A 22,607-nucleotide genomic window follows, 5' to 3' on the forward strand; every position below is an offset into this window, starting at 1 on the left:
TGGTAAGAGATATTTCCAACTTTGTATTTCTCCATATATATTGAAGTAGTTTTCCCATTTCACCCTGTTTAGTAAACCATTTCCCCCTCTGGTTTCTGGTTCCTCCTTTATATCACAATGGTTCTAATCCTTTGGCTTTGCAGTACCTTATCATCTCGTAGGGGAGGTACTCATCAATATTTTTCAAACCAACTGGGTTACTTGCGGGCCTTGGTTCTTCCATACACATTTTAGTATAAATACATTATGTTGCTCAAAACATCTTGATGGGATTTTGAGTGAATTTGCAATTGGGGAGAACAGACATTCTTGTGATGTTGTCTCATGCATAAACATGCTACATCAGTTTATTCAAGTCTTTTTTGTTCTTTAATGGAATCACAAGTTTTCCATAGAAGTGTTGTATATTCTGTTACATTAATTCCTAATTATTTTTAGTTGTTATAAATTCTGTCTTATGTTTTATTATATTTGTAGCAGGCTATAGCCGTGGCAAGTAGATCTCATTAGATTTACTGGTTTACCTGTTGATCCTATTGTAAATGGAATTGTAAATTCTATGTAAATGATTTTGTCAGCTGTAAATAATACCACTTGGTTCTCTTTCAACACTTATGCATCTGTTTTCCATGTTTACTTGATTGCTAGGACCTCTAGTATACATTAAACCATAGTCATAAAAGTGGGCGTTCTTGTGTGGGTCCCAGTATTGCATGAAATGCATAGAAACTTTCTCCATTTCAGCACTATGTTTGTTGTAGCCTTTAAGATGACCATTTCAGGGGATCCCTGGATGGCTCAGTGGTTTGGTGGCTGCCTTTGGCCCAGGGCATGGTCCTGGAGTCTCAGGATCAAGTCCTTTCATGGAGCCTGCTTCTCTCTCTCTCTGTGTCTCTCATGAATAAATAAATAAAATCTTTAAAAAAAATAAGATGACCATTTTAATTTTTATCAGAAATGTTATGGCTGCTTGTCAGAAGAGTGTGTGACTCTTGATCTTAGGGCCATGAGTTTGAGCCTCACACTGAGTGTACAGATTACTTATATAAACTTAAAAAAAAAAAAACTTAAAATGCCTGGAAATTTATTAAGTGATTTGTTTCTGAATCTACTGAAATAGTCACATCCCTTTTATCTTCATTCCATTATAGAGGTGAATTATATTAGTAAAACTGCTGATATTATACCACCTTTCATTTGCTTCACTTGATCATGCTGTATTATTTTCAATAAACTGATGGGTTTAGTAAGTTAATACTTCATTTAAGACTTTTGCAGTAAAGCTCATAAGCCAAACAGAACTATAATTTACTGAATCATGGCTAGACTAATCATATAAAGTAAATGAAGCAGGCTTTCTCCTTTTTCTCTTTTCTGCTACAACTTTGTGAGGTAAGGATGATCTGATGCTTAGTTCATTAGTTTGAGGCTCTGGTGAAGAGGGGAGGGAATCTTTTATTTCTGTTTAAATATCTTCAATGCTTAGCATTTTATTCAATTATTTTGCTAGTTTTGGCATTCTTTGTTCTCTTGGGAATTTATCCACTTTATCTAAACTTTTTGCAAATATTGGCATACAGTTCACAATGTTATTTTTAAAGCTGTTGTGACTGTAGTCATACCTCCTTCTTCACTCTTGTGCCATCCTTTTTTATTAATCAACTTTATCAACCTTACCAGTCCTTTCAAAGCCAGCTTTTAGTTTTGTGAATCTTGTTTGTAGATTGTTATTCTCCATTTCAGTGATTTTTTTTTAATGCTTGATTCTTTTGGATTTATCTGGCTTATTTTCACATTTTCCAATAAATATATATAAAACATGACCAACAAATGGTACTATTTTAGTGGTACGCCACGAATTTTAACAGGGATAGTGTTTATTGCTCTTCAGGTCAAAGTATTCTTTTTTTTTTTTCAAAGTATTCTTAATTTGTATAAAAACATCCTCTTCAATCCAAGGACAATTCAGTAGTTTGTAATTGTTAGTAAATACATATATTAGCTTTTAGTTTTGTGTCAATTCCAAAATACAGAGCATTCTAGTTACATAACATGGTTCAACTTGATTTCTGAGGCTTCCTTGATGAACATTCTGTGAATATTTCATTTGAGAATGGTTCTATTCATTTTAAGGTTCATTCTCAAGACCCACCCCATGTATTTAAGATTGCAAATCATGTAAAACAAATAATTGTATAGATTTTTCAACTATTTGATCTATCAATAAGTCTCTCATTTTAACTCAGTATATAATAGAGGTTAGTTTTCTAATTATAATAGTTTGTGTACAGATTTTTCCCTTTAGTTCTGTCATTCCCATTTTAACTATTTTAATGTTATATTTTAGGTGTATATCTTTTTATGGTCATAAATCATCTATTTCTTTTACATGAAGTGCTGCCCCCCCCCTTTTTGGCCTTTAATTATATTTTGCTTCATATTTAAATTGCCATCCTGGCTTTCTTTTCTTTTTTTTAAGATTTTATTCATTTATTCATAGAGACACACACACAGAGAGAGAGAGAGAGAGAGAGAGAGAGGCAGAGACACAGGCAGAGGGAGAAGCAGGCTCCATGCAGGGAGCCCGACGCCAGACTCGATCCCGGGTCTCCAGGATCACACCCCAGGCTGCAGGTGGCCTAAACCGCTGCACTATGGGGGCTGCCTCTGGCTTTCTTTTCTTTTTTTTAATTTTTTTAAAATTTTTATTTATGATAGTCACAGAGAGAGAGAGAGAGAGGCAGAGACATAGGTAGAGGGAGAAGCAGGCTCCATGCACCGGGAGCCCGACGTGGGATTCAATCCCGGGTCTCCAGGATCGCGCCCTGGGCCAAAGGCAGGCGCTAAACCGCTGCGCCACCCAGGGTTCCCTTTATTTTCATTCATACTTTCCTAGTATGTAATTTTCCATCCCTTGGTTTTCAAGTTTTCTCATATTTTCTGTGTTAACTGTGTTCTGTAGACGAAATATTGCTGGATCTAAATTAAGATTCTTTCCTTTTGTTTGGTGAGTTCAAGACACTTACATTTATTACAATTTATTCTATTGGAATTTATGTCTGCCATTCTTATGAGCTGAGGGCTTGTGTCCTTCACCCCCATATGTTGAAGGCCTGACCCCCAGTGCAATGGCACTTAGAGGTGGGGCCTCTGGGAATTAGGTTTACAGAAAGCCATGAGGGTGGTGCTCTCATGATGCAATTAGGACCCTTATGAGAAAAGACACCAGAGTGCTCTCTCCACAAATAAGCACCAAGAAAGGCTTTGGGAGGACATTGCTGGAAGTGGCCCTCACCAGACACAGAACCCACTGGCACCTGATCTTGGACTTCCCATGCTCTGGAACTGTGAGAAATAAAGTTTAATAAAATATTTGTGGTTTAACCCACCCAATCTATGGTGTTTTGTTATAGCACCCTGAGCTAAGATAAAAATCTTACTCCAGTCTTTCTATTTACTACACAGTTTGTTTCCTTGCCCCCTACCTTTTTCTGCTTTCCAGCGAATAGATCAAATTTACCCATGCTAATTTGAAAGCTCTATTTTTTTCAAAGATATTTTTGGTGGTCGCTCATACCTTATTAAGACCTGTATTTTTGTTTTTCTCTACAATATTTAAAACATATCAATTGTTATCATTAAGCATACTTACTTTACTATCGTCAACCCCACCTTGCTTTCTGATATTATCTAAAACTTGAATTATTATCTGCTCCTTTTGGGTCCTTCATCATTTCAAAAACAGTAAGCTTTACTGAATCAATTTCTCATCCTTACTTCCTATATATTTCCAGATGTATAGCACTCTCCCAAGTCTCTCTTCTTCCCAGAATATTTTCTCCAAGGGTATTTGCAAAGGTGGTCTTTGTTGTTGTTGTTGTTGTTTTTAAGATTTTATTTATTTACTTATGAGACACACAGAGAGAGAGGCAGAGGGAGAAGCAGGCTCCCTGCAGGGAGCCCAATGTGGGACTCGATCCCAGGACCCCGGGATCACCCCCTGAGCCGAAGGCAGACGCTCAACCACTGAAGCCACCCAGGCATCCCTGCAAACATGGTCTTTGGATAGTAAACCTTTTACAGTCTCATACACCTATGTCTTCCATTTCCACTCATTTAAACAATAGTTGAACTGAACATACAATGTGGACTTAAGGTGATTTTCCTTCGACAATATAAAAATCTTAAGCCCTTATTATTTTGTATACAGGATTCTTATTGAGATATCTAATGTCAATCTGATTCTCTTCATTAGTTTTTTCCCTGAAAACTTTATTATTTTTCAGTAATCTCCACACCCAACATGGGGCTCGACCTCACAGCCCCTGAGATCAAGAGTCCTACGCTCCACTGATTGAGTTAGCCAGGCGCCCCTTCTGGAAACTTTAAAGATGGTCTGTCTTTATGATCTTAAATTCCTCAGTAATGTGTCTGAGTGCGAGCTTTTCCTTCTCTATCCTGTTTGAAAGCCTATATACCATTTTCTTCTTAAGTTTTAATCTTTCTGCACTTCTGGAAATTCTCATTTCTTCCCCCAAAGATATCCTCCCCTTCCATTTTCTCTCTCCTACTGGAATTCTTAAGTAAGAAAGGTTATCTCTTTCATTCTTCCCCCCACCCCATACTATTTGCTGATCTTAAGAACGTGACAGGCCTCTCTAAAATGGAGATACTGCTTTTCTCATAAATAGTTAACTATTACCATGAAAAAAAGCTGCTTTTTGCAAAAATTGTTTACCGGAAATGGCAATGCCTAAAGTCAGCCACAAGAGGTCGGACAATAACCAAGAAAACAAATACTGGGTTTGTGTGTGTGTGTGTGTGTGTGTGTGTGTGTGTGTGTGTGTTTAAAAAAAAGCACCATGAAGAACCTGGTAGTTATTAAAACCGGAAACATTTCTTGGAATAATACCTCTCATTTGAATGTTTAATCTCCAGTGTCGATAACAGGATTAGTGTACAAGCCAGCTTCCCTGTCAGTTTGCAATTTGAAATGCAGTAGAAGTGTTACAGCAGCTCCTGCTTGGAGCTGAAATTCTTGCAAATCTAGAGCAGATTCCTACCCCAAATCCTTGTGAATGAATGTTTTCAAGGAAAGTAGCATTGGCTCCGTCCTTACTGGTGGGGTGACTTTGGGCAGGTTGGTGACACCCCCTTGGCCTCTGGTCAGCCTCACCTGGAGAGTGCGGTAGTAATTCTCACTGCACAGGGTATTGTGGGGACTCAGACCACTGCCAGCGCAGGAGAACTTGGGAAAAACACAGTCTTCACTCTTTCCTCTTCTGTGAAATGAGAGGGCTGGTGAATGGGTCTCTCCATTTCTGGTCTACATGAAGATTCAGTGTTCAATGAAATTGCATTCACCCCCGGAGAAGGGCCAAATCTCAAAAAGTCATTTCTGGGCCCTGACTGGCTCCTGAGATTTACCAGACTGGTGTGATGGGAACAGAGAAGAGCCATGTGTGGAGGAAGGTGCCTGGTCCTCAGGTCTGGACACCCGGGCCTCCTGGCCTTGCTCTTCCCTTTATGGGCTGTAAGCCTCAGGCTCTACGTGGTCACTGCCTCAACCTCAGCAAACCCATCAATAAAATGGGGCTGAAATAACCATGTCACAGGATGTGAGGATTAACGAGAGCACGTGTGTGAGTCTCTTGGCCTGCAGTAAGATACTGTATCTGAAAAATGGGCTTCGTAGGACTATCTTTACAGGGCTAATGAGAAAAACAAATGAGAGGATCAATGCAAATTGATTAGCACAAATTCCTGGAATGCACAGGAGCTTTGGAAATATAGTAACAGAGCACCAATTAATAGCAAAGCCCCAAGTGATAACGTGTGAATGCGAAGCATCGGAATGCAACCGTCGGAGAAGCAGCACCCAGAGGTGCAGACCCCAGGCACCTTGTCACACGAGGCTGGACAGGAGTGTGGGCTTCTGCTGGCCCCGGGGCAAGGTGGCATCTGTCCAGGGAACGGAGTTAAACAGAGGCTCCGGCTGGAGATAAATGACCTACACGCCGGCCCGTTAATCATTCTCCACTTTGCATGTGGCCTCCCTCAATCCTCTCGGGTCCGAGTTCAGGTGCGGAGCGCGTGTGTGGGCAGAGGCCCCGAGGAAGGGCCGGCCCTCAGCGAGAGCCCCGTCCAGTCTGCTCCCCACCAGCCAGCTCTGGAGTGTGTGTGGGTGCAGGGTGACAGACTTGGAACATGTCCCGAGATGCATTCGAAGCTCCTTGACTCCTGAGTCGAGGCGTTCAGGTCGCGGCCCGTCTTTCCCGAGCTCCTGGGCCGCGCCGTCCGAAGTGAACAGGGCTCGGGCCAGACCCGCAGGCATCGCTCGGCGGCCTGGAGGGAGGGAAGGGGACAGACATGTGTGCGGCCACAGGGAAGGGCTCCCGGAGGAAGCGATGCCTGGGCCGAAAGGCCAGGAGCAAGACAGCCTGGGATGCGTCCGGGGGCAGGTCGGAGCCGACCCCCCAGGCCGGGGTGCCGAAGCTTGGCCACCGCCATGGCGGGGGAGCTGGTGGGGGGCTGGCAGGGGGCGATCGGAGACGGGGAGCCCGCCCCACGCCTCTCCCCGCCGGCCTCACCCCACAGGCCGCCTGCGCCTCGTCCAGTCCTGGAGGGTCCCCCGTCGGCCCGCTCCGAGGAACATTCTCCTGCGGCCAGGACTGTCGACGGCTCCCGACAGAGGGCCCGGGGCCTCAGCTGGGCAGGGAGGGTGGACGGAAATGATCTCCCTGGGCCTGGGGCAGCCAGAGGCCAGACTCTGCGGTACCCCTCCCCACAACCGGGGCTGCCCGCCGCGGGCTCGGGGCCCGGGTCACAGGGCCGACTGGGTCCCCGCCATCCATTGCCAGAGGCCGGGCTGCTCCCGAAGGGCCCACGGCGGCCTGGTGACCTGTGCCTGCAACCGCTGGGGACACTTGCCGGGCGGCCGTCAGGAGGGCCGAACACTCACTTGGGCTGGAGCACAGGCCCACGGGAGTTCGAGGACACGCCGGGGCCCAGGCAGGAGAGGACGCGGCGCAGGGCCCTGAGGACGGCCAGCCGGGTCCACAGCAAAACCCAAACCAAACCAGCTGCATTTTGCTGGGGTGGGTTGCTTTTCGTTTTGGGTTTTTTTTTTTTTCTTTTTCTTTTTCCCTTTCTGGCCTATTCCCAAGAGAAAATGCTGGCCGTGCTACACATTCCTGAGGCACCTCCCGGGGCGGGGAGGAGGGGAGGCTGCTGTGGCCCAGTCGGTCTTTCACCCTCTCCTCGAGCTCACGTCCCCGCAATAACCGAGGGACCGGCTCCTGGGGCAGAGCCAGCGGGTCCCTCGAGGCGGACCCGGTCTCATGGCAGCAGCTGGAGATAAGCTGCACACAAAGGGGATTTGTGTCCGAGGAGGGACGAGCCCTGGATACTCAACGCGGAAGAATTTTCTCATTAGTCAGTGCGGGGACCCCAGGGCCGGCGGCAGCAGGGAGGAGGGCCTGTCGCAGGGGCCAAGCCCCCGGAGCTGCTTTCACTGAACAACCGAAATTAAAGCCTCTGGAGCGCATTTCCGTGGGAGCGATGGGAGACGCGGACGCCGTGGGCACCTAGGACACGGCGGGGGCGGGGGGAGCCACTGCGGGCCCGGGGGCTCTGTGCAGGCTTAATTACGCGCCCCTGCTGGCAGGGCGGCTGCGGCTGGGGCTCTGCACGGGGCACCCCAAATGCTCCCCGCTGAGAGTGGAGCCCCGAGACCCCGAGGCCCCAAATCACAAAGATGAACCATCGCCGAATCGGTGGCAGCTGCCAGCTGGACTGGAAAGCTCTGCGGTGGTAGAGACGGGAGGTGGGAGGGTGGTGGATGGGACCCCAAGTCAAAGCACACAGGGTTCTAGAACCCTCCAGGATTCGCTGGCCTGAAAGGAGCCCCAGGGCCTGCGAGCAAGTTGAACAAGCAGGAATTCTTGGAGGCCGGAGCAGCATCTGAGGCACAGCCCTGGACCAGCTCATTCCTTAAGTCCTGGAGACCGGCCGGGCTGGGCCACCGCTGGGAACGGCGAGGTGGCCTCCCGGTGACCGCTGCTCTGGTGGCTCTGGTCGGCACTTGCAGTGAGATCAGGCCCCGGGGAAGACCCGTTGCAGGTGAAATTCACTGGCCCCCTTGGGAGCCTCTGCTGTTGCTCGATGCCCTGCTCAGGGGGCCTGGGAGCGGCTCAGGCCAGGCTCCCAGGCGTCCTCACCCCCTGCCACCGTGACACGGGGACAGAGAACCAGGCATCCCCTTCCCACCACGTCACCCTGCTCACGCGGGGGCTTCGACAGGTCGGCTGGACAAATGCATCCTGGTGTCGTGCTTTCCGGACCATCAGCTCAGCCTGGAGAACAGCAGCAAGGTCCCAGAGGCACATCCACCTTTACGCTGCCTCAAAAAACCATCGTGGGCTTCATGACTTTCCCCGCCCGCCCGTCACTCCGAGTAACTCCTGTGCACAACAGTGGAAAAGGTGCGCGAAAGGCCTTTTGACTTCGTGCCTGCAGAAGCCTCTGGAGCCACCCCCCGGGGAGTGGGCCCTGAACAAGGGGCGCTGGGGCCTGCGGGCGGGGGACAGGGGCTGCTGTACTTTCAGTGCCCCCCGCCCCCCGGGCACGGATGCGTTGGACCGGGTTGGGCGTCCCTCCCGCCTTCCCAGACGGCACGGCGAGCCCCGCTGCAGAGCCAGTGGGTGACCCTCGGGCACCGGCGTCTTGCACCGCGTCGAGGAACCCAGAGGTGAGTTCCACACGGGAAAGGCTGCAGCCTCCTGCCAGAGACCTTCCCGACGTGGGGCCCGGGACCCAACTGCTCAACTGCGAATCCACCACCCGGGCATGGTCACGGCGGCAAAGGGCCGCGCTGGGCAGAAAGGCCGCATCCTTCCCCCCCTTTAAAAACGCAGGTAGCGTCTGTGGACAGCGTGAAGGCCTTTCTCTGCTCCGTCCCTCTCTTCTCCACTTCCTCCCCCCATTTTTAAAAGATGTTATTTATTCATGAGACAGAGAGAGAGAAAGAGAGGCAGAGACACAGGCAGAGAGACAAGCAGGCTCCATGCAGGGAGCCCGACGCAGGACTCGATCCCGGGACTCTGGGGTCATGACCTGGGCCGGAGGCAGGCGCTCAACCACTAAGCCACCTGAGGATCCCGACTTCCTCCTTTTAAGGTGCTCAGAGGCCTGGTGGATTCTCAGCCTGAGTCCCCGGGCTCGATGCCGACCTGGCCTCCAAGTCACACGCTCTCAACAAGTGAGCATCAGGGTTGCCGCAGTGTGTGGGGTGCAGGGGTGGGGGAGCACCTCCATCAGCAGCGCCTGTCCCGCTGGAGGCGGCCTGTGTGCCCAGGGGTGGAAGAGGATGCCAGACCCAGGGTGAGTCGCCGCCTCGAGTTCCATCCAGCGGCCCACTTGCATTTCCTCCCGAGGAGGAGGAGGCTGACGTCACGCGGCCCCTGAAACAGCCACAGGTCGGGCTGGAAGAGGGACACACAGTGGGGAGCCGGCTGCTTAGGGGGACAAATGAAGGCACAACCCGAGATCAGTTCCCCCAGGGGCCTCCAGTGGGGGTCCGCGGGCAGTGCCCACCCGCCTCATGCTTCCCCACTCCAAACCCAGCGTGCAGACACCCTCCACCCAACAAGTCACTTCCCGTCGGGAGAAACCAAGCCGGCAAGAACCAAACCGGATCGTTTTATTCCGCGGCTTCCCTCTACCAGAACACTACTAACAATATAAATATAAAATCTCTAGAAAATGCTCCGATCCGTCCCCTTCCTCTCCCAGACTGGGGCCAACCCGTCCATTCCTTCAAAGTCGACGGATCAGATGCGGGTTTGTCTCTGCGCCGCCCACATACGCGACACAGGTGCCTCTGGCTCCTGCAGGGGGACGCACCTGCCCCCTGGCGGGTTCTGGAAGCTCACTTGCGACTCATCAGGGGAAGCTTCGCGCTGCCTACGGGGTTCCAGCGGGCTTGGGGGTAACGGGGAGAGAACAGACTCGGTGCCCCCAGCTGCTTCACGTAGATCCAGGAGGCGGGGCCCTCGCTTCTCCTTAGCCTGCTCGTGTTGACTGGGCCACCCAGAGGCCAAGGCCCCGGAGATGCTGGGCTCAGTGTGAGGGGGGTGGGTGCGTGGACGGGGGGCGGGGGCTGCTGCCCTGTGACCCCAGGGAGGTCAGGCTGTGGGGGCAAACGCCGGAAGCCAGGCGGGGGGCCGGACAGACAACCGGCCCGAGGTGGTCGTCGCTGCCGCGGGGGGCACGCTCAGCCCTGCTCCAGGTGCTATCCGTTACCCGCAGCATCTAGCTGCACCCGCTACGTGCTACAGCCTCCGCAGCATCTAGCACCAGACTTCAGCTTGAGCCCCGCTCCCCCGGGCTGGGGGGAGGGAGGAGCATCATCCCCAAAGGAGGACGCTGGCGGCAGGGAGATCATGCAGAGGCCAGAGGCTGCAGCAGGGTCCCGCGGCCCCCGTGTGGTGTCAGACACCGTCTGAGGCACTCCAGCGTCACCCCAGCCACGGGCCTGGGACTGCCTGGGGCCCCCGTCCTGACCCTGAGTCCGAGGGCCGGGACCTCAGCAGTGGCTGGGTGCGGCGCGGAGGGCAGGGCGCAAAGCCAGCTTGGGCCCGCGGGCCGTGTGCAAGCTCCCATATCACCTGGCCGGGGCCACCCTGAGCTCGGGGGGAGCAGCCCCGGAGGGCAAGGCTCTGCTCGATGTCCCGCCGGAGACGCGAACTGGGCTTCCAGCACAGGAGCTCACGGGGAACCCCGCCAGCTCCCGGCTACAGCTTCAGATTCTCGGCCCCCACCCCCAGCTCTGCGTGCGGTGCGACACTCCAAGCCCCGCAGGGAACTCATGGGATCCCGGACGCCAGTCCCAGGAACTGAGCCCCGGGGTGGGATAACCCGTCGTCCTCGTGCCCTTGGGGTCAGGCGGGACCTAGACCTTCAGTGACCGCCCTGCTCACTGTGCCCCGGCCTGCAGGGTGCCTGGCAAGCACAGCCTCTCCTGGGCAAGGGATGCAAGGCCTTGCTGTGGGCACGTGCAGGAGCCTTGCTTTCCAGAGCAACGGAAGACAGGCTGCAGGACGGGGCGGATGGGGCGGATGGGGTGGATGGGGCAGACGGGGCGAGGTGGGCAAGGTGGGCGAGGTGGCGTGGCTGCAGGTGCAGGAGGGTGGGGCGGGCGCTGGTACCCTGAAGATCCCACCCACCCTCCACCAGTCTGTGGGACCTAGCGTGGAGATGTCACACGGCAAAGGTGAGGGGTGGGATGCAGCGGGAAGGGTCGGGGTCAGGGGAGCCGACTGATGGACAAGAGAGAGGCTGCAGGAAGCCCGTGAGCAAGACGGCCCAGCAGCCGACCACGGCTGGATGTGCCGCGCCGGCCTTCTCCAGGGGAGCCAGCCACCCTGTTCAACAAAAGGGATGCTTTCTTCTTGCTGCAAAGGCCCCCAGGGTTGGGATCACCCCCCGACAGGGTCTCCCGGCCACAGGAAGACAGCACGACAGGACCCCTGGTGGGAGAGAGGAACATAAAAGTGGGTTAACCCAGGAGGGCAAGAAGCCGCCGGGGTCGGATGCTCCGCTCAGGCCCTGACATGGATCCCAAAGGCAGGGGTGCAGGGAGGACCGTGTGGCATCGGGGCGAGGGGAAGGCAGGGCGGAGGCCCCCCTAAGGGAGACCCCGGCGACTTCCTGAGAGTTCACTTGCCCATAGCTCCTGGCACATTCCAGCCTCGCATTCGTCACCCCCGGGCCCCAGATCTGCATCACTGCAGGGGGTGGGGAGGTCCCTGAAAGCTGCTCTGACCCCCAGTGGCGGCTCTGTCTTCATCCTGCTCTCTCCATGACTTCTGCTCCGGGTTCTCTGGGGGCCAGCTCCCCCCCACCCCCCCCAGCGAGATCGTACTCTGCTCCGCGGCTGCCTCCGGGGCCTGCCCAGCCCTGTCTGCGCGCACCAAGGGGCGCCCTGGCTTCCCTTCTGCGCGGGGACCCCACAGGTGGCCGATCCTATCAATGTCCCCCCGCAGCCCCTCGCCTCCTCGGTGCCTGGCTTTGTGCCCTGCTCCCGGGGGGCTTGGCGTGTCCCCCACGCTGGCCAGAAGGGAAGAACCCCAGGAAGCCCTGGCCACAAGCTGCCTCCGGGTCTCCAGCCTGGCGTCTCCTCCAGCCCACACCCGAAGGACAGAGACAAGGCGACAACCCGGGGCCTCCGTGGCCTTGGGGCCAAGAGGGACGTTGGCCGGGCTGCTCTCAGGGTGCGCGGCTTTCCAGGTCTGGGCCCATCATCAGCCAAACCCATCACTCCCCGGCCAGCGGATCCCCCCACCCGGGTCAGAAGCAATGGACCGGTGCACAGGGAGGATGGCTCTCTGCTCATCTCTGCATAAGGGGCAAAGGTCAGGCAGGGCGGGGCAGGACCCAGGGGTCCCAGGGACCAGTCGGCAGCGGGGAGGGGGTGCTCGGCGGGGAGAAGAGGCCCTACTCAAAGGAGAGCAGGTCTGGGTGGGGGCCCTCATTGTCAAGGCTGGAGGTCCGTGCCCGAGGAGCACCGGCCCCCGGGGGCTCGGCCAGGTGGAGGGGGCTCAGGCTGAGTTTGAGGCCGTTCCTCTCGAGGAGCCCTGGGGAGGAGGCCCTCCTGCACTCGGTCATCTTCAGCCTGGGCTCGTCCTGGCTGTCCTGGTGGATGAGGTCGGGCACCGACAGCGAAACCTCTCCGTTGGGCAGGGCCTCGCCCCCACCCGCCGTTTCCACGGGGGCCTCCGGCGGGGCGGCGGGCAGCGTGTCCCGGGGCTGCCCAGGAGCCAGCTCGGTCCCATACTCCAGACCGCTCAGGACGGGCTGCGACGAGATGAGCATGTCCTGCGTGGTCTTCAGGGCCCGTGGGGTTCGCTTCCTGGCGGTGGGAGGCGGAGGATCCAGCCGAGGGAATGCGTCTTGCTGGGTGCACCTGTGGGGTCGAGGACCAGGGGCAGGTACGCTTTAGGGATGGCGACACCCCAGCCGCCGCACGACGGCTCCCCACCGGCCAGCGCTTTCCTTTCCTCCTTGGTTTGGGGTGTGGGTTGTGACAGCTGGAGCATCGCTGGCTTTGGCCTGGCACCCCCACCCCCACCCCGCTAGGGGTGACAGCAGCAAAGTGCTGCCGCTGGGCCCCCTGGGGGCTGCGTCACATCAGAAGCTCTGCAGGGGGCCCTGAGGAGGACCCTGCCGGCCCAGGGCACGGTAGGTGTTTAAAACAAGGCAGGCTTCTCCCTCCCCTGCCCCCCCACGGCCCCCCGGACCCCCACCTTCCTCCACTACCACCCACAGTGCAGAGGCCCGGGGGTGTGGCTGGGTGTTGTTGGAATCCACCCGGGGGAGCTTCGGGCAATGCCTGGGTTCAAATCCAGCTCTGCCCAGTAGGAACCTCGTCACCCGAAGCTCCCCACGTCACCCCTTCCAAAGCTGGTTCTGTGCAAACGAGAAACCACCCGATGGCCCCAGGGGTCAGGTGGGCGAGCCGGGGTGCCGCGGGGACAGGGTGGCAGCTGGCGACCAGCCCCGGTGCGTCCCCGAGCTCCCCGAGCACGCCCGCCGCGCTCACCTGTTCTCGTCCCCCGCAGCCCCGCCGGCCAGCTGGGCCCCCGCCGTCCTGTTGATCTCCATGGCGCCCGCCCCGTCCAGGCCCGAGGGCTCCTTCCTCCGCAGGAAGTCGTTAACTCTGGCCCCCACGGCTCTGCCCAGGTTCCTGAGGTGCTGGCTGCCGCCCACCCGGGGCCCCGGCCCGCCGGGCTCCACAGGCCCCTGGGTGGCCGCCAGCCTGGACGGGTGGGGGAAGGAGCAGCCGGGCTGCAGCCTGGGAGCGTGGGCCGCGTTCAGGTTCTCGAACATGCCGTGGTCCACTGCAAGCAGAGGGGAAGGCGACGCGGTGAGCCAGGCAAGTCCCTCTGCGTCCGCCCCTCACACACCGCCACCCCCGCCCCACCCCGGTCACTGTCCCAGGCCTTGGACGAGCATCCAGAAAGCAGCAGGGACACTCCTGACCCATCCAATCCGGTTTCCCCACCCGGATGGGCGGTGGGACCGGGAGTTCGGGTTCTGTGCCCTCCCCCCCCGGAACAGGTGGCCAGCTCTAGCCATAAACCCTGTTCTCCCTCTACACCTGTCTCCTTGACTCAGGGCTTGACCCGTTCACCTGGGGTCACCACACCCCGAGGACAGAACGGTGAAGGAGTGACCCACCACGTGTGTGCACTGCCGTGACCACCACTGAGCTGTCCCCAGCCCTGGGACAGAAGCTGGGGAAGGGGGACAAGACGAGTATGAGGCTGGGGCTGGACGCTCCCCACTGGAGGCCACTTGGGGCGCACGTCTTCTCTGCAGGAGGAGGGGCTGCTGCGGCTGAGAGCCGCTAATCAGGGGCTCGGGGCCCGCTCACACCGAATCCGTGTGAACTGGGTGCCAAGGGAGCAGGAGGCACCTGAAATCGCCGTGGTGACACCCTAGGAGATGGGCCACGGGAGGAATCCTATTTACCCACGAGGAAGGTGGGGCTCAGAGTAAGAAGTGCCTGCCCGGCCTGGGGTCACGGGCCGATTACAGGTGGGCTGAACGAGAACTCCGGTCCTCACCCCTTCCACTACTGGGATGTCTGCCCAGGATCGCGGAGCGGCTGCGTGAACGCGCCTCCCCGACGGCCCTTGTCTTGGGATCTTCCATGTGAAAGGCTAAAGGGGCCGCAGGTAGACCCGCTGGGTTGTCTACACTGGCAGGGCGAAGGCCGTGTCGCATTCACCTTTGTATCTCTCACAGCTAGCCTGGGGCTGGTATACAGTAGGTGCTCATGAAACTTCCTGACTTGACCCTCCAGACCCCATCTGGCAGATGGAGGATGGTGGAGGCCGAGACCACAGCTCCAAGGTCCCTAACTGGAACTACTGGAGCGGAGGGCTCGACGCCGCACCGTCCACACACCAGCACGGGGGGCGAGGGGGGGTACCCTCCACCACCTGGAACCTGGAGGTCAGGCTCAGTCCCGGAAGCAGCCAGCTCCACGCTGGGGCCTTGGGAGCATGCGTGAGGTGTCTGTCCCTACCAACCATCCCCGCTAGTCCGTCAGTCTGGGGGAAGGAGAGGTCACGCTCGTCACCACCTGTTCTCTGTCCACAGCCCACACCTCCGGGTGCCTGGTCACGCTGAGCCTTCCCAAGGGGGAGGGAGGTTGGGGGCTGCTGCTGCTTCCACTGGGCTTTGCACAGAGTAGCAGTCTCCGCCCTGCACTGCCGAGCCCCGGGCCCGGTGGTGGTGGTGGTGGGGGGGGCATTTCCCTTTGCTGTGGTTTCCACAGATCCCTTCTGCATCAACTAGCTAGAGAGGCAGGAAGCTGTGGGGAGAGTGGCTGCACCACCCAACGCAGGGCTGCGGGTCTGGGGCACACACGGGGAACGCGCCTCGGCCGGGGGGCCGTGCTAGGGGCCTGGGGCACAGGTGCGGCCACACCAGGCTAGTGGGAGTTCCAGCCCGGCCCACAGCGGGGTGCCCGGGGCTCCTCACTTTCCTAAGAGCCCGCTTCTGCATACCCGCCCCATCTACATCCCGTATCCCTTCCGGTTGCTCTTTGATCATAAATATCTGTGAACCTGCAGAGAGGCCCTCGGAAACGAAAGCATTTAAAATCTTTTTTCCCCCCAGACTGGCAATTATTTGGGCCACCATGAAACGAGGGCAAATGTTCAAAAGGAGGTTCACTGGGGGGAGGGCGGGTCCCGCACCGCTTCCTGGCTCAGATACTTCCACAGGGGTCTCCTTATTCGTTGAAGGTGGATCTGCAGCGCAGACGTGCTCGATCCGGAGGGTGTAAGCACCAAAAACACCTAAGTGACTGGTAAATTGTGAGCTCCTCTTATTTTGAAGACGTATTCTAATAAACAGAAGTAACGTCTGCATTACACACCACGGTAGATCCCCTGGGGTCCTGCGCTCTGCCCTTCAGAACGTACAGGCTGAAGTCTCACGTAATTTATTTATTATTATTTTTTGTCTCACGTAATTTATTTATTATTATTTTTAAGTCTCACGTAATTTATTTATTATTTTTTTTAGTCTCACGTAATTTATTATTTTTTCAGTCTCACGTAATTTATTATTTTTTGTCTCACGTAATTTATTATTTTTTTTAGTCTCACGTAATTTATTATTTTTTGTCTCACGTAATTTATTTATTTATTTATTATTATTTTTTTTAGTCTCACGTAATTTATTATTATTTTTTGTCTCACGTAATTTATTTATTTATTTATTATTATTTTTTTTAGTCTCACGTAATTTAAAGCTAGCCCGGCCTAGGCTCCCATTACAAGTCCCTAAGTCTTCTGGGCAAACACACCTCGTCTCGATAATAAAAGGGTGAGCTCCTAGGGGGGATGCAGCATCTCCGGAGATTTTTACTTTCTGCAGTGCTCAGCACAGGGCCGGCACGAGAGGCGGCTTTCAATACGTTGGCTGGGCTGAACTGGGTTTTTCATAGAAATGCTTAAAAGCATCAAGCTTTGACCACGTTAGGGGCAGACGGTGTAGAGAAAGGGTCCCCAAGCATTTTTCCATTTACAAAAGCCCCTCAAAGCCCCGTCTCCCGAGGTCAGTCGGGAGCAGCTTGCTCGTCTCTCTCCGCCTCCTCACCTGAAGCAGGTGCCCCGGGCCCCTTCCCGGCTCATGGTACTCACGGGCCCCCGCACTCTGCCCCTTGCACTAGAGAAGTGGTGGTTCAGAACACGGTGGCGATGATGGGAGGAAAAGTGATGACATCCCCACCGGGTGGCCCGCCCAGCAGCACCCCTGACATGCACACATCCAAGCAGAGCAAAGCATCTGTGCCGTTCAGTCATCCGTAAGAAAGACGGTCTCTTACCTGTCCGAGAAAGGGGCTCGGAAAGCAGGTGGAAAACAAACGAGAGAGAGAGAGAGACATTTTATGTAGTGACCGACCACTTGGGGAGTGTCACCTCCTGCCTGGGCCACCAGCAACAACGACATGCAAGACGGAAGCCCGGTTCCCAAGAATAGAACCAACCCCGGACAACCAGGTTCCCATGAACTTTTCAATAACTAGACCCAAAGAGTCATGCTTTTAAAAAACTCAACAAGCGGGCGCCGACACAGCTTCCCAGGTGTCCCCCCAATATCTTGAGGCCCCGCTAGAGGAAATCTGAATGGCTGGCAGTGGGAAGAATTCAATGACCCCTGGCAGGGGGGAAATTCAAAATCTTCCCAAACCCGCGTGCATCGCTCATTACTATCTTGTCTCGGTTAAGCACAGAAATCACCAGGTTTTAGAGCAGGAAGACGTCCCCCCATTCCAACTAGGTTAACAAAATAGGAAACCATGGCGGCGGGGGGTGGGGGGGTGGCCTAACTGCGCAGGTTGCCAACGGCAGGGCGGGGGCTCTCCAACCCCCAGGACCCCACAGTCTTTCTCTGCACCACAAGGGCTGAATCGAGTCCCAGTACCATCAACGTCGCCAACGTCCATAGTGTCAGTTACATTCCAGCTCATTCTAAGCTTCCAAACCAGGCTCAGGGGGAGGCCCACAAGGGGATGAGGTTCTCCATACTGTGGATCTCGATCTCCAACCGGCTGGGCTCTCACACGCAGCTGGTCACTCACGCACCCACGGGCTGGAAGAGGCGGGCCGGGCCACCTCTTCCCACGCAGCACAAGCACACACGCATTGAGATCCCAGGTGCCCTAGGTACCCAGTGTGTACATGTCGCGATGTTCTAGAGCGGGGCCTCGCTCCAGAGTGGCACGGTCACCTTTCACCTTTGCTCCGCAGCCCTCCTAGGGTGCTAGGGCGTCACAGGACAGAAGCCAAGCAGAGACAAGAGGCAGTCTTGCCGCTCTGGCATTCAGTCTCCCCAGCAAACGGCTTCTAAGGAGCAAAATGGTGCGGGGTGAGCCCCCCATTTGCGTGTTTTAGTCATTTGCTAAAAAATAGCACTGACCATTTAAAACATTATCAGGTCCCTACTCTTAGGAAGAACTCACTGAAGTCATTTAGGCACAAAGGGACATGACGCCTGCAACTTACCTTTGAATGGCTCAGAAAACGACGTATGGGGCGGACGGAGGGAAACGCTAAAGCAAACGGGGTAAGATGTTAACGAGAGGAAAGCCGGGATGCAGAACGCAGGGGTGTTCTCTGTATGAATTTTAGCGCTGCGACTTTTTGTGACTTTGCAACGACTTCCAAAGAAAATGTGAAAATCACACCCCAAGCTTTTTAAAAACAGAAAGAACAAAACCATCTGATGATGGCAGAGGGTAGGCGGATGAAGGTGAAGCAACGCAAGACGTTTATTCCGGGAGGACAGGGGTCCCCAGAGTGGGGGTGGGGGAATGACGGCAAGGACACAAAAATGACAGCAAAAGATCAACGGGGCGGGGTCAGCGGGTTACATCGCAGTCATGCCTCGGCCACATGCTCCCTCCCCCCTGGGTATTCCAATGAGGAAAATGACAAGTCGGAAAAAAAAAAAATCTTTACAAAGTTTAAGAGACTCCATCCGTCTTTGCAAAAGGGATGGCCTGGCCAGCGAGTGGAATCCCGTGACCTTGTGATGTCAGCTGTGCTCAGAATGTTCGTCTGGACAACCCAAACCAACCTCTTGGGAGCCGATGTGCGATCTCCACACCCTACAGTAGTCAGAACATGGAGAACTTCTCACTCCTCAGCATTTCTGGACCTCGAATCTCCTCCTCAGCCCTGAGTGCTTTTCCTGACATTATGTCCTCACGTGCCACCAGCTTGCCAGGTAAACACTGGTGCCACTAGGGCCACAAAAGTGTGGGTTTTTTTTGGAAGGCTTTTAATTGTGTACTCTACGAGATCACGTTGCAGGACTATGATTTAGTGAGAAAGTCAAATTACACATGGGGAGAAAATAATTTTTCAAAATGCTGCGTTCATGGTAAGTAGTTCCTGGTGCATTATGCACTTCTGGCAAGGGAAGGACGGGGGGAAAACATTTGCTATCAAGTCCCCCCCCGCCCCGCCTCCACTCTAGACTTTCGGGTGCCGTCTATGTAGAGCAGGTGCTAGTTTAGCCCTGTTTTGGCAAGCCGGAGGAGAGGCAGCTCACGAATCCCTCAGCGGGATCCTAAGGGGCAGGGTCCCTGGGGAGCAAGCACAGCGTGGAATCAATGCGGATGCTCCTAGGACTTGCTATTCAAGGTGTGGGCATCCCCTGGGAGCCCGTTAAAATGCAGGATCTCGGGCTGCCCCTGACCCGCACCCCCTCGGACCTGCCCAACCAGAACCTACGTGTGTAACAACACTGCCAGCTGGTTTCTGGAGAAGTGTGCACATTAGAGCTTGAGGCGGCCGCTCTGTGGAGGAGCCGGCTCTCCTGAACACGCATGTGCCTGCACAGGGGACCCTCACACAGTCATTTGCCAAGCTCGGCGCTGGCACCGCCCCGGGGTCTGAAGCAAGCTGGCTTTCTGTCAAGCGTTAGCAGTCATCGGGGTGTTGCACGCAGCTAGGGTCCCCTGTACGCTCCCTGGCTCTGGGTGGGAGACGTTTCAATGGGAGAAACTAGCCCCTCGTCCCCCAAGGGGCCACAGAACGTAGCTGCGTGGTCCATGACTAGACTCCCTCCCGTGGACCCCATAGGCTGGAATGCAGGCAGACAGACAGACAGACACACACAGAGCGAGCAGCAGGAAGGTCAAGGGAAGGATGGGCCCGGCAGAAAGGGGTCATGTGGTCCGCCTCTGAAAGTCTCCCTTGGAGAGAATCCCCCCCAGACCGCCTGGCGAATGCCCCCCTGGAACTCCCCGGCTCACCATCCAGAATAGTTCTGCTTATCTGGGTGCAAAAGAGGCTCTGTTCTTCGGCTTTGCACGGTCACAAAGTCCCAAGGTAGAGCCTGTAGGTATGCTGGCGGGGATGGGGGGGGAGGCTAAGAAGAGGACCCCCAACCGTGCTCGGCTCACCGGAGCGTTTCTTCCATAACCCAGACATCGCAAAGAGCGCACCACCCCCCGAGGCGTCCAACGCGGCTCAGGCCCCGCCAGCCCGGTACCGCGGCAGCGTGCTCCGGCACGGGGTGCAGAACACGCTCTCCTCTCCAGGTGAGGCCTCCTCTGCACTGGGGGCGGGGGGGCACGTGGGAGAAGCTGGGGGGCCAGGGGCTGCCCCACGCTCACACCCAACCCTTTCCTCCACAGACTGCATTTTGGGGGACTCCCAGAAGGGAGAGCAGCTGAGGCGGAACTGCACCATCTACCGGCCCTGGTTCTCCCCTTACAGCTACTTCGTCTGCACGGACCAGGAGAGCCACCTGGAGGCCTATAGCTTCGCAGAGGTGCAGCGGGACGAGGGCAGGGGCGACAGCTGCAGCCCCGAGGACCTGGCTGAGAGCATCTGCTCGTCCTCTTCCTCCCCAGAGAACACCTGCCCCCGAGAGGTCAGCCCCAAATCCAGGCACAGCCTGGTCCCCGCCGACCACATCACGTCCCAGGACATCCTCACGGCCTCCAAGTGGCACCCGGCCCAGCAGAGTGGCTACAAGTGCGTGGCCTGCTGCCGCATGTACCCCACTCTGCACTCCCTCAAGAGCCACATAAAGGGGGGCTTCAGGGAGGGCTTCAGCTGCAAGGTGTACTACTGCAAGCTCAAAACCCTCTGGGGCAAGGAGCATAAGGCCCGGCTGGGGGACAGGCTGTCCTCGGGCAGCTGCCAGGCTCTCAAGTAGCCCCGCGGGGGGCTGGGGCGGCTGCCTTGTCGCGGACCCCTCAGGGAAACGGGGTGGAGCCTTCTCCAGAGAGACATCAATAAACCAAAGTTAGTCACAGCCGCTGTCAAGTCTGAGGTCACCCAAGTCCCCGCGGTCCCTGCCCCTTTGGCTGGCAGTTGTTGAGCAACCCCAGGCCCAGCCGCCCGGCCCTCCCCTGCCCCTCTCCCTGCTCCATGGGGGGGGGCTTCCAAAGTGGGGGCGCCCAGCTCAGCAGCGTCAGCATCCCCCACCCGTTTGTTAGCAACGGAATCTCAGACCTCAGAGTCGCCGCGTTGGGAGCTCTGGGGGCAGCCCCGCAGTCTGTGCTCTGACCGGCCTTCCCGGGGGTCCCAAGCAGCTCAAGGGGGGACACCACACCCCGAGGGAGAGCTGGCAAAGGGGAAGGGAGTGAGTGTTCCCCAGGCGGCACCTCTGCGCAGCGGGAAAGCTCCTTGGGGGTTAGATCTCCCGAGGGGAGGGCGGGCAGGACCACCGGCCCCTGCGGAAGGGGGGCCCACGGCCACGGCCAGGCCCGTCCCCACCACGCGCACCACAACCCCTCCCCTGGAAGGGGTACACAGGCCCAAACGCAACCCACCTGCTCCGGCCCAGGGGCACCTTTACCTGGCCGTGTTGTCCTGTCGAAATAGGCAGGTAAACGCATGCAAGCACTGCTTCCCATTACCTAGTAAGGCTCCGGCAGGCAGCCCGACATTCACCCCACTTCTGAGAAGCCTCACTACCCAGCCCACCCAGAAGCACAGGTGAGCATCAGGGATGCTGTCTTACCCATTATGTGGTTAAAAAAAAAAAAAAAGCTGAATGCTTAATGGTCTATTTTATATTTTTAGTCTAGTGTCCCCCCCCAACCCTGTGGGCCCTCTCACGCAGTGGGGCATCTCCTATCGGGAGCCCTGGCACCAACCCTCCGCCCGCTGGCTGGCCAGCAGGTTGGGGTGGAGGATCTCCCTGTCGTCCCGCCAGGGGTCCCATAGTAAGTCCTCTGCTTTCTGGTTTAGCAGAGCTGCTTCTGCTTATCCCTGTCCGGCTAAAATATCATTTGTGGTTCTTTTGGGAGAGGCTGGGCTCAAATCCCAGGATACCCCAGGCTGTGAGAATATTCCCCACCCGTTCTCCCCCTACCCTCTCCTACCCTCTCCCGACCCAGCCAGGGTCTCAGAGTGTCCTGGAACGGTGGGCTCCAGGGTCCCGGCCTGTCTGTGCTGGGGTGGGTGGCCTCTCTAGGCAGCCCTGACGTCACTCCTGGGACCCCCCAGGGGAGGGAGCACAGGAGTCCTCGCTCTGACTTTCCGTCTCCCCAAATGGAAAAGCCACCAAAGCCCTTGAAGACCTCCGGTTACATGCGTCACTTTGCATGTGTATCGAGGGAGTACAAGGAGGGGCTCCCGTGGGGGCCTCAGGGCCTTCCCTTGGCCCGTGGGAGAATCAGGAGAGGAACTGGCTCCTGCCCGGCCTCCCCCCGTCTGCCCAGCCCACAGTCCCTCCCCCAGGGCGTCCATATCACAGGCTCAGAGCCCATTAAAAAAAAAAAAAAAAAAAAAAGACGACAGAAAGCCATCCGAGAGCCAGGACTGAGCGTAGGGGCCACAGCAGGTGCAGGAGTTTAGCGTGAGGACAGGTGCTCTCTGCCTTTCACACCTTTGACAGCATCATTGAGACCCCCCAGGAACTCGGTCAGGGCAGAGTTCGGACTAGAGTTCGAGCGCACAGAAAACGCACCACCTGCAAGTGCAGGGACCACATGGGTCCCCCGGCCTCCGCCCCAGCCCCCAGCCCCGCATCAATTGGGAGGTGAGCTCTCTGGTGCCCTGAGC

General features: G+C 56.0%; 2 protein-coding genes across 5 annotated transcripts; one reads left to right on the top strand and one right to left on the bottom strand.

Moving 5' to 3' along the window:
- Positions 1 to 4,900: 4,900 nt before the first annotated feature.
- Positions 4,901 to 20,344, bottom strand: LOC119877928 (uncharacterized protein C1orf226 homolog). 4 transcript variants are annotated; one of them, XR_005385799.1, is made up of 5 exons: positions 18,084 to 20,344; positions 13,601 to 13,898; positions 12,500 to 12,964; positions 6,591 to 11,528; positions 4,901 to 6,345 (listed from the first exon to the last, which is right to left on the bottom strand). XR_005385799.1 is itself a non-coding variant. In XM_038586258.1 (2 exons), exons 1-2 carry the CDS (start codon positions 13,885 to 13,887, stop codon positions 12,496 to 12,498), a joined length of 756 nt encoding a protein of 251 aa, XP_038442186.1. In that variant the 5' UTR covers positions 13,888 to 13,898; the 3' UTR covers positions 12,380 to 12,495. The 4 variants fall into 4 exon arrangements, 1 of the variants encoding a protein (XP_038442186.1); XR_005385800.1 differs by having other exon boundaries at positions 17,503 to 20,344; XR_005385801.1 differs by lacking the exon at positions 18,084 to 20,344 and adding an exon at positions 16,904 to 17,442.
- Positions 18,614 to 20,850, top strand: SPATA46 (spermatogenesis associated 46). Its single transcript, XM_038586260.1, has 3 exons — positions 18,614 to 18,807; positions 20,015 to 20,128; positions 20,225 to 20,850. The coding sequence occupies exons 1-3, from the start codon at positions 18,705 to 18,707 to the stop codon at positions 20,749 to 20,751; spliced, it is 744 nt and encodes a 247-aa protein (XP_038442188.1). The 5' UTR covers positions 18,614 to 18,704; the 3' UTR covers positions 20,752 to 20,850.
- Positions 20,851 to 22,607: the final 1,757 nt, after the last annotated feature.

This window comes from Canis lupus, chromosome 38, assembly GCF_011100685.1.
Source record: "Canis lupus familiaris isolate Mischka breed German Shepherd chromosome 38, alternate assembly UU_Cfam_GSD_1.0, whole genome shotgun sequence".
NCBI classification, from domain to species: Eukaryota; Metazoa; Chordata; class Mammalia; order Carnivora; family Canidae; genus Canis; species Canis lupus.

Coding starts and splice junctions, on each gene's coding strand:
- LOC119877928 (XM_038586258.1), bottom strand. CDS start 13,887: ATGTTCGAGAACCTGAACGCGGCCCACGCTCCCAGGCTGCAGCCCGGC. Junction 12,965..13,600: donor GCTGCGGGGGACGAGAACAG/GTGAGCGCGGCG, acceptor TCGACCCCACAG/GTGCACCCAGCAAGACGCAT.
- SPATA46 (XM_038586260.1), top strand. CDS start 18,705: ATGGAGAACTTCTCACTCCTCAGCATTTCTGGACCTCGAATCTCCTCC. Junction 18,808..20,014: donor ACGTGCCACCAGCTTGCCAG/GTAAACACTGGT, acceptor TCCATAACCCAG/ACATCGCAAAGAGCGCACCA. Junction 20,129..20,224: donor GAACACGCTCTCCTCTCCAG/GTGAGGCCTCCT, acceptor TTTCCTCCACAG/ACTGCATTTTGGGGGACTCC.